The following is a 12,510-nucleotide window of genomic DNA, read 5'->3' on the forward strand; positions in this document are numbered from 1 at the left end:
TAGCAATATTCAATATTGAAGAACAAGTAAATAAAGTGAACAAGTTGCACAAGTGAGGAATCTGTGGAATAAAACATTGGGATAAGATTTCATCTATTTATCAATCCTACAATTTTTAAATTACACATACATGATTCTTATATATTAAATGTTGTTGGATTCATTGGTTCATTTCATGTTAATTCCTTAACTATGAAAATTCTAAGAATTTTAAGATCAACAACCAATTCCTTGATCATCAACTCAAAACTCTTGCATTAAAATAAAAAATCTTAACAACCAACTGTAAGTTCTAACCCTGTTCCTAGCAATTATTACCATTGGGTGACTTGATTCAGATTCATATTTGGATAATACTTCCTAGTTAGAATCCAAACCTTGACTCATGAAATGGACGGTAAATTCATCTCAAGCATTAAATTCAAAATCAAATCACTAACTGAATAATAGGAAATCACATATATATATATATATATATATATATAAAAGATTACAGAAAAGTTTGACAAATTACATTCAATCCCAATAGCAAGAGGATTAGCTACTCATGGTAGTGAGAGCGATCTTAAACAATCAATGAACGACAAAAAGACTTGAAAAATGATCGTTCGTCCCTCGATTCTTGATCATTGCACTTTCTCATGTGAAGTTATCTATTCTTTAAGCTTTGTTTTTCTCTCTCTGGTATCCTCTCTCTGCTCCCCTATCCCTCTCCTCTTTCTATTTATACAAGTAAAGGAGGTACAAAAACGAGGCAATCCATTTAGCGGATCAAGATTTCACTTAGTGGAACAAGATTCTTCAGCATGAAGGAAACTCATAATTTAGCTCAGCATATTCATTATCTTCACTTCCTCCCATTCTACCTCCAATCTAAGCTAAATTACATTTTGCTCGGCGGATTCAACCTGGATGAGTTTTCCTATTTTTTGGCCTTATTCCACCGAGCTAAAATTGATTAGCTTGGCGGATTTCATCTAGACTTAGCACTTCTATCTTTCATGCATCCAAAAACAGAGATTTCTCATAAAAATGCTTTTCAACTCTTCCACATACAAAAATACTTTAAAATACCTATCTATAGGGATTTTTACAAGGGTATTCTTTTAAAACTCAAGAAATAAGTGTCATGAAAGAAATATTAACACATAAAATTGACACTTATCAGTTGACAAATTATAACTACAATTAATCTTAAAATATATCACTATAAGTTACTGACATACTTAAAAACAAGTGAATGTATATATAAAAACAATTGAATGTATATAGATTTTTACAAGGATATCCTTGATATTTTGTTTTAGTCAACTTAATATATATTTTTTATTTTAGTCCTTATAATATTTTGTTCATTTTGCATGTATTAGTTCCTTTAAAAAATATTTGATAGGAACTAATAACAAATGATCTATATATTTTAGTGACAAAAACAAAAAAAAAGGTATATTAGAAGACTAAAGCAGAATAACAAGGATCAAAAATAAATTTTTTGTTTCAAAATTAAAGACTCAATGCAAAGAAAAAAATTATTAGGAACCTAGCTAAATCAAAATTCATTAATTTATCAATGACTTAAACCATATTTAAGTCATATATATATATATATATATATATATATATATATATATATATATATATATATAATATTTGTTTTAATTAACAAAATAAGAAACACAAACAAAAACTCAAATTACAAATGAAATAAAACTAAATGTTAGTATATCAATAAAGAAAAAAAATATAAGTTTTAATATAAAAATGATATTATTTCATAGAAGGTTTTCATCAAGAGACAAAACATCAAATTAGATTAAATTATAAATATAAAATTAATATTTTAAAAATATATGCGTAAATTAATTTTATAAAAAATGTGATAGATTTCTCCAAAGATTTATTCAAATATGATCAAACTCAATCGAGATGAGAATGATTTTTTATAAGATGAAAATGAATTTAAAAAATATAAATTTGTCTCTATTAATTTATCCCGCATTCGGTGGGGATATGGATGGGAACAGAGAGTAAAACTTATCCATGATTCCATATCCCATTGTCATGCTGGCGTTATACATGGATATTTATGTTATATAATTTAAAAAAAAATTGAATGATAAATAAAAATATAAGAATAAATTAAATAAAAAATTGTGATATAATTTTTTAGATTTATCAAAAATTTATTTATTTAACGTAAAAAATTATATAAACAAACAACGATTAATATAAAGTGATAATGATTTATATCCATTAACCAAATAGTTTAAAATTTGAGTCTTGATTGACCTTTGTGTATGGAATAAGTCTTATTGGAAGAAAAAATACTAATCTTGTATACACTTATGATCCCCACTTTGTATTACATTCTTTTTTTTATAATATATATTTATATTTTAAATACTTAAATATAAAAGAATCATAATTTTTGTTTTTAAATATCTGGCTAAAGTACTTCTAAAAAACGAGTTAACAAATCATTCCGGCGGTGTGCTAGTGTACACCCACTTAACCCAATACAATATCCAATAATTATCCGTGCTTAATAACACCATATAGACAACAATGTTGGTCATTGACTATAACAAAATTAACAATGTGCTTAGTCCAAATATACATATTACAACCTGCCTTTGAAGTGCCGTCACAAGTTTGCAACAGTCACCAATGTAGTCTCTGGCCAAGTAATGCGATAACAACATTTCAAGATCACAATTTAGGCAAAGGAACAATAGACACTACAACAATAAATGCAATTTTAAATTTATTCCACTCTATCATTCATATGGAAGAAATATTTTGATCCCTCTTGTTACCTTCTTCCATCATTCCCAATTGCCATAATGTGTTCAGATGGGAATTGAATGTCAAATAATTAACATAAGCCATAAGGATAAACCTATTCATGTTTCTTCCCTTTTCCCTTGGGGATTTTGCTGAGCACACTAGCATCCAAATTTCGATATTGATTTTGCATCTGACCAAAGACCTTGTATACAAAGTTGTCAACTTCATCCTCATACTTCTCATAGAGAACTGGAAGTGTATGTGCTGCAACAAAACCTTAGAGCAAAAAAAATTGTCTCAGCAATCAAGTATAACATGAACAGAAAAATGGAAGTGGAGAAACATCATTGGAACTCCAAAAAGGTGTCATGTGAATGTTATGCAGAACTAGATCCACAAAACAATATACATGAACTTTGGCCTATATTTGTTTATAAACCAGACTCAGTTCTTGTCTTGAAATGGCATATATATTATCAGAAAGCACTGACTTAACTAGGTGTGCTTTTGTTGTAGTTCACCATGTTAGCATTAAAATTCCTTCACCCCTGCCTCTTACCTCAAATATATCTCAACCTGTTTCCCATCACACACAGTGGTGATGCAGATTCATTTTACTGTTTATGCTAGCTGTTTCAATCTTCTCTACTTTTCATCATGGATTTAATTAAGGCTGTATTTTAGTGTTATACAATTTCAACTGCTTAAGTTTTGTGGAGAAAAATATTTCATAGGGTTAGTTGAAACATAAAAGTATACTTTTTCGAACTTGAAGACTATACTGTGGGATTTAAGGGAGCTCAAATATATTCAACTTACCCCTATGACTGGAGAGGTCATTTCAACAACTAGAAACTATGACAGCTAAGTCACAAGGCAGTAATCTTAATCTTAATAATACAAGCAAAAATGTGCGACAATGTATGAATCAAAAGAATAGTGGATCTATCAAAGGAAGCAGGTCTCTCACCAATATAGATGACAGATATAAAATTGCACCAGCTCCCGATCACAGCACCAGCAAACAGACATCCAACAACCTGGGGAAGTTTTGACCATTGATCACAAATTTAATGGAAAAATACATGTAGAAATAAATTTGTTTACGGTGCGTAAATATTTAAAAAAAACAAGCTGCAAATGGTAGAGGGTACTCTATCATGGCTATGAATTCAAGATACGTAACCCATTCATATTGTTAATTTGTTATGTAAATATGATACACTGAATCAAGAAAATCAACAAATCTATTTATTTATGCATCCCCCCTCCCCCCCCCCCCCCCTCCCCAAACCCAAATTCTAGTGGTCTTCAGTATTTTTTCCCCCTCACACTTCCCTATTTGGTTCCAACTTCAGTCTCCTTGAAAACTATTGTTCACATCCCTGTTGACAATAATAAGACATAAAGAGACATTACCACAACACACAAATATAGACGGCTTAAGGGAAATTACTACTGCCGCATAAGGTCTAGTTTACACAAAAATACAACCTCAAGCAACTTATCTTTTTTTCTATATGGCATTAGTTACTTAGAGTTCTTGTTAACTCTAAATGCTAGCAAAATTTTATGCCTTAAAAATAGAGTGAGACTACAATGAAAAGTCCTGACTCCTGACTGAATTTTTTTTTTTTTTTTGCACAGCAAAAATCAAGTAGTATTATATACAAATCAGTACTAGAGGTACTGAGAAAAACAGCATATGTTTACAATGGTAAGACTATGCCAAACCCCACTACATTAGAACAAAATACCCAGCAGTTGAAGAAAAAGAAAAACAATAACCCCTAGGACAGTTCCTCCTACAGGCTACTAGACCATTGGTTAAAATGAATAAGAAAATCTTTGTCTATTCCTTTTAACCAAGACCAAGTATGGAATAGAGCTTCGTCCATGACTTTTACAAAAGCATTCTTAATTGACTCTAAAGTGACTACTATTTTGTTGATGTGGAATGGAAGATCCTGTGATGGATGCCAACAGCCTAAATATGGTGAGAATCTATGGAATATAATGCTATAATGGAATCACAGAGCATTTCATAAGTGTTATCAACATTAGACCAATATAGAGCCTACCAGATAAGAAAAAAACATACAAGCATATTCCATGATCATTGACAACTATAAATAATGTGACTATTTAAAAAGTATGTAGAAAACTTAAAAGTAAAAGGAATCAATTGAAAAACAAGCACTGACACAACACACGGGTGTCAAAAACTAAAGAATGTTTTGGGCTTGAGTTTGAATGATAAATGACAATATCAAAGTATATGAACATAAATGTAAACATACAATAAGAAACTGCTTCAAGTTTCCTCCGCAAGCAGCATCTTGAAGAAACCTCAAGCCCATGTTAACCTTACCACCAACCACAGTTGCAATGTTCAGAAAGAGTTCTTCTGGGAGAACAAGACGGGGTACATTAGATGGTGAACTGTCAACATAAAGAACAAATCATACTTAATTAAATCTGTAATGTTGAGTAACACATCCACATAAATTGAGGAAAATAAAAAGATGTAAGGATGCATGAATAACCTGTTAAACATGCTGGAAGCATTTGACCATAGAAACTGTGCAAGCATGACAAGAACCAAACCAAAGCATAAGATAGTAAGAAAGTTGTAATTAAGCCATTCGAAAAGCACCCATGCAATCGTTGCACATGCTAAAACACTAGCAGAAATCTTCTTGTTCCTCCATAACAAGACATCCGCAGCTATGACATTCAAAGGCAGACAAAAAAAAATGATTTATATGGGTTTAATTTATGCAAATACTGTACATATTACATTAAATTGACTACAAATACCATACATTTTCCACCCCCTAAAACGTGGTGCACAGGTTTCTGGCGTCCAAACAGTCTATTGATCTGAGAACTCACTGAGTCTGACTTATCATCCTCAAAGAATGATACAGATTTTTTCTTATCAACAAATGTGTCCACAAGGTTTTCAATAAGGTTCTCAGCTGTGGTTTTCTCAGACATCGTTCCTGTGCTACCAAGAACCATAAAGAACATTTATCAGAGATTGTACAAGATAGCTCTTGTTCAAAACATAAGTGTGTCATTATTAATATAACATCTGAGCAAACCAACGCATAATGTAAGGCTCACCTTTTTTTTCTGAGCCATAACATAAGTGACCATATTGCTAACTTCAAATTAAAATTTCATAAATTAATGCTACTGTTACAACCATCCAAAACAATATATATATATATATATATCTTGTAGGTCACAGACGAAACATATCAAGCAAATAATTAATTTAATCTTTCTGCATTTAGAGTTCATCAAGTTTGCCACATTGCAGTCATTGAGTGCTAGGCTCGCTAGGCTCATTTTGTAATCAATACTGGTGGATCTTAAGTTCTTGGTGTCTCCAGTAGAAAATTGAGTTTCTCAATTCTCAGGTAATTTTTTTTTCACCCTTGGCTTTTGCATTTTTTGTTAGATATTGCAGTTGTTACTTGTTTTCCATGCAACAGCTGAAGCACTTGGATTGATTTAGTTCTGCACATGACATCAAAGCCTCTTTGACCAATACTAGGTCAGCATTTCATTCTTTTCGGCCCCCATTCTGCAAATCAAAGCTTAAATTCCTTTGTCATAACACAGCAGAGCCCTTTAAAGCCAGTAACTCCTTTTGCCTTCAAATCCTAACACTACACTTCTTTCAGAACTCCTCAAGATTAAAATTCACTGTATTTCCCAATTCTACACTACAAGCCTTAAATCCCTCTGTGATAACAGAGCCCTTCAAAGCCTTAACAAACTAATATTGACCGATAAAAAAAATCATAATCAAACTACTGAAATTAAAAATAAAATAAATCAGAAAAGAACTCGCTTCTGCATATATATAATCGGGAAAGCAAAAAGGAAAAAGGAAAAGGGGTACAGATTCTTTTTTTGTCCAGAGATATCAAGAACTTTTGACATATGGCATAACAGAGATAAAAGAAAAATGAAATCAAATTTTATGCTCCATCATTCACCTACAAACAAAAGATTCCTTCCACCAAATTCCCACAAAGTAAAAAACTCTCTACACAAACAGAAACCACCACACTTGAATTTAACCCACCAAGTAAAAGAGATAGACAACAACAACAATTCATAGAAGAAAGAACAAAATTCAGCATCATAAGCAAACAAAATTCACTAACCAGAATAAGCAGAGGGAACTTGAAACAAAGGGAGAGGCAGAGAGAGAAATAGAACTAATATGGGATGGTTTTTTATGGCATCAAAAGTTCACCCTAAGACCAGCAAGAAGCATGCCAAAAGAGCTTAATAACTGAACTCACCAACTTGCAACTAGTCAACTAACAACCACCCCACATCATATGTTTCTCCTTTTATATGTATTTAATTTTGATTTTGATTTGGTTTTGGATTCTGATTTTAATGGAAAACCTTCGAGACTTTTGCTCTAGAGAAATTATGCAATAAGCATGGAAATGGAAGATAAGACGTGATGGCTAAAAACAAAAACAAATAATGTCATACAAGATATTATAAAAAATTGTTGTATAAAAAAATAATACAAGTCTTTTATTGAAATGACCTGAAAAAACTATGCAACTAAAACTTAAGGGTAATATAATTTCTATATCTTTTTGTTTTAAAAAAATAACTTTTACATCTTCGGTGCCAACCTTTTTTTACAGATTTACCTTTTTAATAGAATAATGATAAATGTAAATATCTACAATTCTACATAACTTAATTGACAATTGTATTTTTCTTTATCTCTATTTTTGTCGCATTATATTTATATTATTCATTAAATCTTTATTTTTGTGTCTTTTTTATCTCTTTTTCTCTTTAGGTGTGTAGATTAAATTTGAGTGTCTATCATTTTTGTTTTTCATATATTAATGTATCATCCACCTATAATACGATAAAATTAAAACAAATAAATATAAATATACTAAATAAAATATTTTCGTAAAAAATAATAAAATATACTTTTATGAAAAAGACAATCTTTTTATAAATCGACACAAGTTAATAAAGTATAAGAATATTAATAATTATAACACACTTAATAAAAAATAATTTATAATCATTAATTTCTTTAAAATAAGTATTTCATATCATATTTTAATATAAAATTTTGTAACATGATCTTTAATATTCTATCATGCATAATTTGTTTTTGTAAAAAAATCACTTATATGATAAACAAAGTTTATTAATGAGTTCTTTTATTTTATAAATTATGCATATAGGTTAAAGAAATACAACTTATTCACAATCCAAAGAGGAAATAGCTGCAACTTATGAAACTCATTTTGACTAACTTCACCCACTTTGGATTGTGAATTGCCCTATGAGTTCCATGGTCGATTTCTCATTCTCACCAGAAAAAAGTTAAAAAATATTGTGTCTTATATCCTTTTGGCAAGGACATCATATGATCCACCCATTATGGATATAGCTTCTTGTACATAGGTCTCTCTATTGGCTTCAACTAAATGCTAAAATACTTCTTCATGGTTTTGATTACCAGCTTTGGATCAATCAAAGGCATCAGAGTGGTTTTCAGTGGCTAATAACTTATATGACCCACAATATTTGCCCCCAAGCCTGCATCATTGTTGACATAAGAGACTTCTCTATTAGCGATGCCCTAGTCACAACCTAATTAATCCATCCTAAAGGAGGTAAAAAGGGTGTCATATGAGGTAAGTCGGTCTAACCAATGGCATATGTTGGTGTGTTGGCTAGTCCTACCTATGGAGGAAAAAAATCGGTTAGCATAATCATTTTACACCTGCTTGTCCCCCAAGGGTAGAACAACATATTACTAACATTAGCAGACACATAACTCATATTGGCTACCAAAGGTCTAAGGAAAACCCTACCTGGGTGCCCATCAGTTAGATTTTATTAAACATCCCTACCGTAGTTGTATTCGATTGAGTTGCCTGCTATGTAGGCATAAAAGCCATATTCGATTGGACCGAAGATGTTTATCGTGACTGAATTGGCCTAGTTAGATGTGGAGAATCAAGATGAATTACCTAATTCGACACTTCATGATTTTGTCGGGCATAAATGTGTGTCTTCAAGATTCAATCCATCATGTTATCAATTTTAGTAAATAGTTATTCTTTATTTTATTATCATATTTATTGTTTTATTAAATTGTTAATTTGATAGATCCATGATAAAAATTAGAGACTTATTATCATGATAGAAATTATGATAATGAGAAACAAGTCTTTATAACTTTACTCTAAATTATTTTTTATCGTAGGATTAGTGTGAATATGACTTCAATAATATGGATAAATCAATATATATCTAATGATCTTTATTGGATAAAGATTATGCATATATAAATGATGTATATATGGATGTCATTATTGAACTGACCCAATCGAGAATTCTTAATAGTTAACATTACCTTGATGTATCAATAGAAAGTTTTCAAGAAGAAATATAGTAGTTTCATTTGACCTAAGATTATCATAGTAATTAACAAGTTATTTGTTATATTTTAATTTCGGACACCTAATGTCTTAGGACACTAGTTGAATGAATATTGAATATGATTAAATACTTGTATAATTAATGATTAGTCGAGAATGAATTCATCAACTCTAGGTAACGAGTTTGAACTCTATGATAGAATTAAGACCTTGGTCAGGACAACTGAATGAAAGAAGCAAAGAATTTCTTAAGTCATTCATTGATTAGATATAATGTATTAAGTTATTAGAGTTTGACAATAATGTTAAACTCTAGAGTTAATCTTAAGCTGTAAATGATGGAAGAAAATATTACATTATTTTTCTATTGGTTCTTGAAGGTAAAATATCTTACTTCATACTATCTAGACGTTAATGAGTGTTGTTAGACACCTATCTTGATTAGTAAATTAATTATGATTAATTTATTGTTGATTTACTAGTGAACCTATGGGGTCAGACACAAACGAATGTATCCATCTTTGCTAAAGAAAATAATTTATTTGATAATTAATTTAGAGAATTTAATTTAATCAAATAAATATTTTAGTGAAATATTATTATATTATTTGCTAGCACAAAAAATATAATTAATATAAAAATACTATTATTTTATAAATGTGAAAGTTGTCCACAAAATAAGAATAAGATTTTATTAGTAGATATCAGGATCATGTGATTAGTAATTGTAATTAGTATTATTTGATAATTATCTTTGTCTTATGTCATGAAGTTTTTGAGATAAAAAAGATATGTGATAACTTTTATTTTCAAATACAAAAATAAAGAGATATGAAATTATTTTAAATAAAATCTCTCCCTTTTTAAATAGGTCCAAATGTATATTTTGAATACAAGATAGATCCTAATTTTTTGCTCTTGGAAACACTTTTATGTAACTATCATATTGCTAAGCACTTATTATTGCCAACATTCACTTTCATTGCTTCCAATTCCTTAGATGGTTGCATTTCATTTTGTACCATAGGTTTGACTATTTTGACTAATTGCCTAGATAATTGGTACATTATGTCATGTATCCCAAGGTCTATCTGTTGTTGTATGAACAAAGTAGTCATAATTGTGGGAGTTGGTTAGGCATAGAACCAATAAACACTGCAATGCCAATTAATGGATTAGGTAGTGCTGTTGTTATAGGACTTATCATTAAAGAAGTAGGCATCCTTAATGAACTCTCTTCCTGTTTCAAACCATTCTTCTTCTTGACTTGTTGATCCATCTCACGTATAATAGTCTTACCAGAACGCAAATGCAAAGATTGGCATAAGTCCGCCTATGATTCAAACTGTTCAATCAATTCATCTACTCTAGTTTTATTGGGTGTGTCAATTTTATTGTTGTGTTAAATAACAAGACTAGCCAAATGTGTTTCTGCTCACTTTTGCTCCAACATGACTCCAAAATTTGAATCTATGGTCAAGCGATTTGTCTATTGAAAGGAAAAATTTGTCTCTAAACCTTTATGGCTCCCAAGTTACTCTAGAAAAAACTTGGTTAGAAGTGAATTGTAACATGATTTAGAAAGATATGAGACTAAAAGATAAATGAGAATAACAAGACAAAAAACAAGTAAATTGGAAGAAAAAATAATCCGAAAAAAGATAATTGTATTGATGGGTTGGTGTGATGTCCCTCCAACTTTTTTTCACACATATTTATACAAAAGATAAGAAATAACTGACCAAGATCCTAATTTAGAAAAAATAATTGTATTGATTAGTTGGTTTGATGTTCCTCCAACGTTTTTAAACACACATATTTATATAAAAGATAAGAAATAATGGACTAAGATCGTGTTTTTCCACATTAGCCCATGCTTCTTAGCTATGATGTTTGCTCCCATCTTTAGGACATGCTCAATTGAGCTTATCCAATATGATCATTCCAAGTGTTTCGCACCCATGATAAGCAAAAGTTCTTGCTAACTTTGGTTGACTCTAATTTTGCCAAATCATAATCACTTAACAATAATAAATTCTGTTAGAACAAAGGATGAAAGTTTGAAAAAAAGAAAGGAAAAAAAAAAGGTTTCAAGTCCCACATCGCTCTGGATAAACACTTGAATAGTGTTTCACTCCCTATATATAGAGAGTTCATTTCTTCATTTTTCCTTTTCCCAGTTGAGAAGCATTTCCTCAACTTTTCTTTCTCCCGCCCATATTTGAGCCGATGCATTTTCGGCAAACTTCTCCCTCTTTCTGTTGCTCTAAAATTTTCGGTTGGCTATAATATTGACTTTTTAAGTCATATTTTCAGTTGACTATAATAGTGACTTTTCAAGTCATATTTTTTGGTTGACTATTAGAGTGACTTTTCAAATTAGAGTGACTGTTCAAGTCATATTTTTGGGTGGTATTAGAGTGACTTTTCAAATCATACAAGAGAGTGTAATTCTAGAAAAGGTTCCCTCAGTGCAGTGGAAATCTTATACAGTGAGTTGGGTTGTTTTATCCTGGGACGTTGCACAATTTTTTTGGCAGTACCACGAAACGTCTCAAAGAAAGCGACATTGTCCATGACTCAACCAGAAATTTTTTTGGTTTGCCATAAACTATATTGTTACAACAAATTCAAATAATTTAAAATAACTTTTGAATTTGTTTGTCTTTATCACCACCTTTATAATCGGCAACAATGTTATCTTCTAGCTTCATCGAATCGGCTACTCAAAATAATTTTAGTGATAACAGAACCGGGTTATTACTTTATAAAATCAAAGAAAAGTCATAAAAGATGAAACCACGAAAACCCTAACAATTTATAATATATTTTTTTTGTTATCCAATCTACTTCTGTTTTTGTTATCTTTCTTGCCATTTGTTAATTTCAATCCTTCAATTAATTAATTAATTACATATAATGCCAAGTAAAGTCCGCCACACATTTTAGGCTCATTTGAAATTGCTCTTCGCCTGTCACATTCTTAACGAAGCATCAAGTTATTTATTCGTTCATGAAAGAGCAACATATAACTTATTAATTCATTTTTTTAAAATAAAGTATCTTTTTATAGTCAAAAAATTATAAAAACTAATTTTCGAAACATAAAGATTATGAAAGTGAATTTTATCTTTTTTAATCATTTTTTTTCATACACATAGTCAGAATATCAAATTTCTATCAACATATTTAAGAAATTTAATCATTAATTTATTAATTCATGAAACATCAGGTTAAAAATTGTTATTACCACGGGGTAGGCCAG

At 30.3% G+C, this 12,510-nt stretch overlaps 1 protein-coding gene across 4 annotated transcripts; it reads right to left on the minus strand.

Annotated features, from left to right (window-relative positions):
• Positions 1-2,568: 2,568 nt before the first annotated feature.
• On the minus strand, positions 2,569-7,257 carry LOC114423313 (reticulon-like protein B8). 4 transcript variants are annotated; one of them, XM_028390023.1, is made up of 6 exons: positions 7,113-7,257; positions 5,613-5,792; positions 5,334-5,514; positions 5,088-5,229; positions 3,758-3,827; positions 2,569-3,063 (listed from the first exon to the last, which is right to left on the minus strand). In XM_028390023.1, the coding sequence occupies exons 2-6, from the start codon at positions 5,785-5,787 to the stop codon at positions 2,900-2,902; spliced, it is 732 nt and encodes a 243-aa protein (XP_028245824.1). In that variant the 5' UTR covers positions 5,788-5,792; positions 7,113-7,257; the 3' UTR covers positions 2,569-2,899. The 4 variants fall into 4 exon arrangements, with proteins under 4 accessions (XP_028245824.1, XP_028245823.1, XP_028245821.1 ...); XM_028390022.1 differs by having other exon boundaries at positions 5,613-5,797; positions 7,113-7,251; XM_028390020.1 differs by having other exon boundaries at positions 6,972-7,251.
• Between the last annotated feature and the right edge of the window lie 5,253 nt (positions 7,258-12,510).

This window comes from Glycine soja, chromosome 8, assembly GCF_004193775.1.
Source record: "Glycine soja cultivar W05 chromosome 8, ASM419377v2, whole genome shotgun sequence".
Classification (NCBI taxonomy): domain Eukaryota; kingdom Viridiplantae; phylum Streptophyta; class Magnoliopsida; order Fabales; family Fabaceae; genus Glycine; species Glycine soja.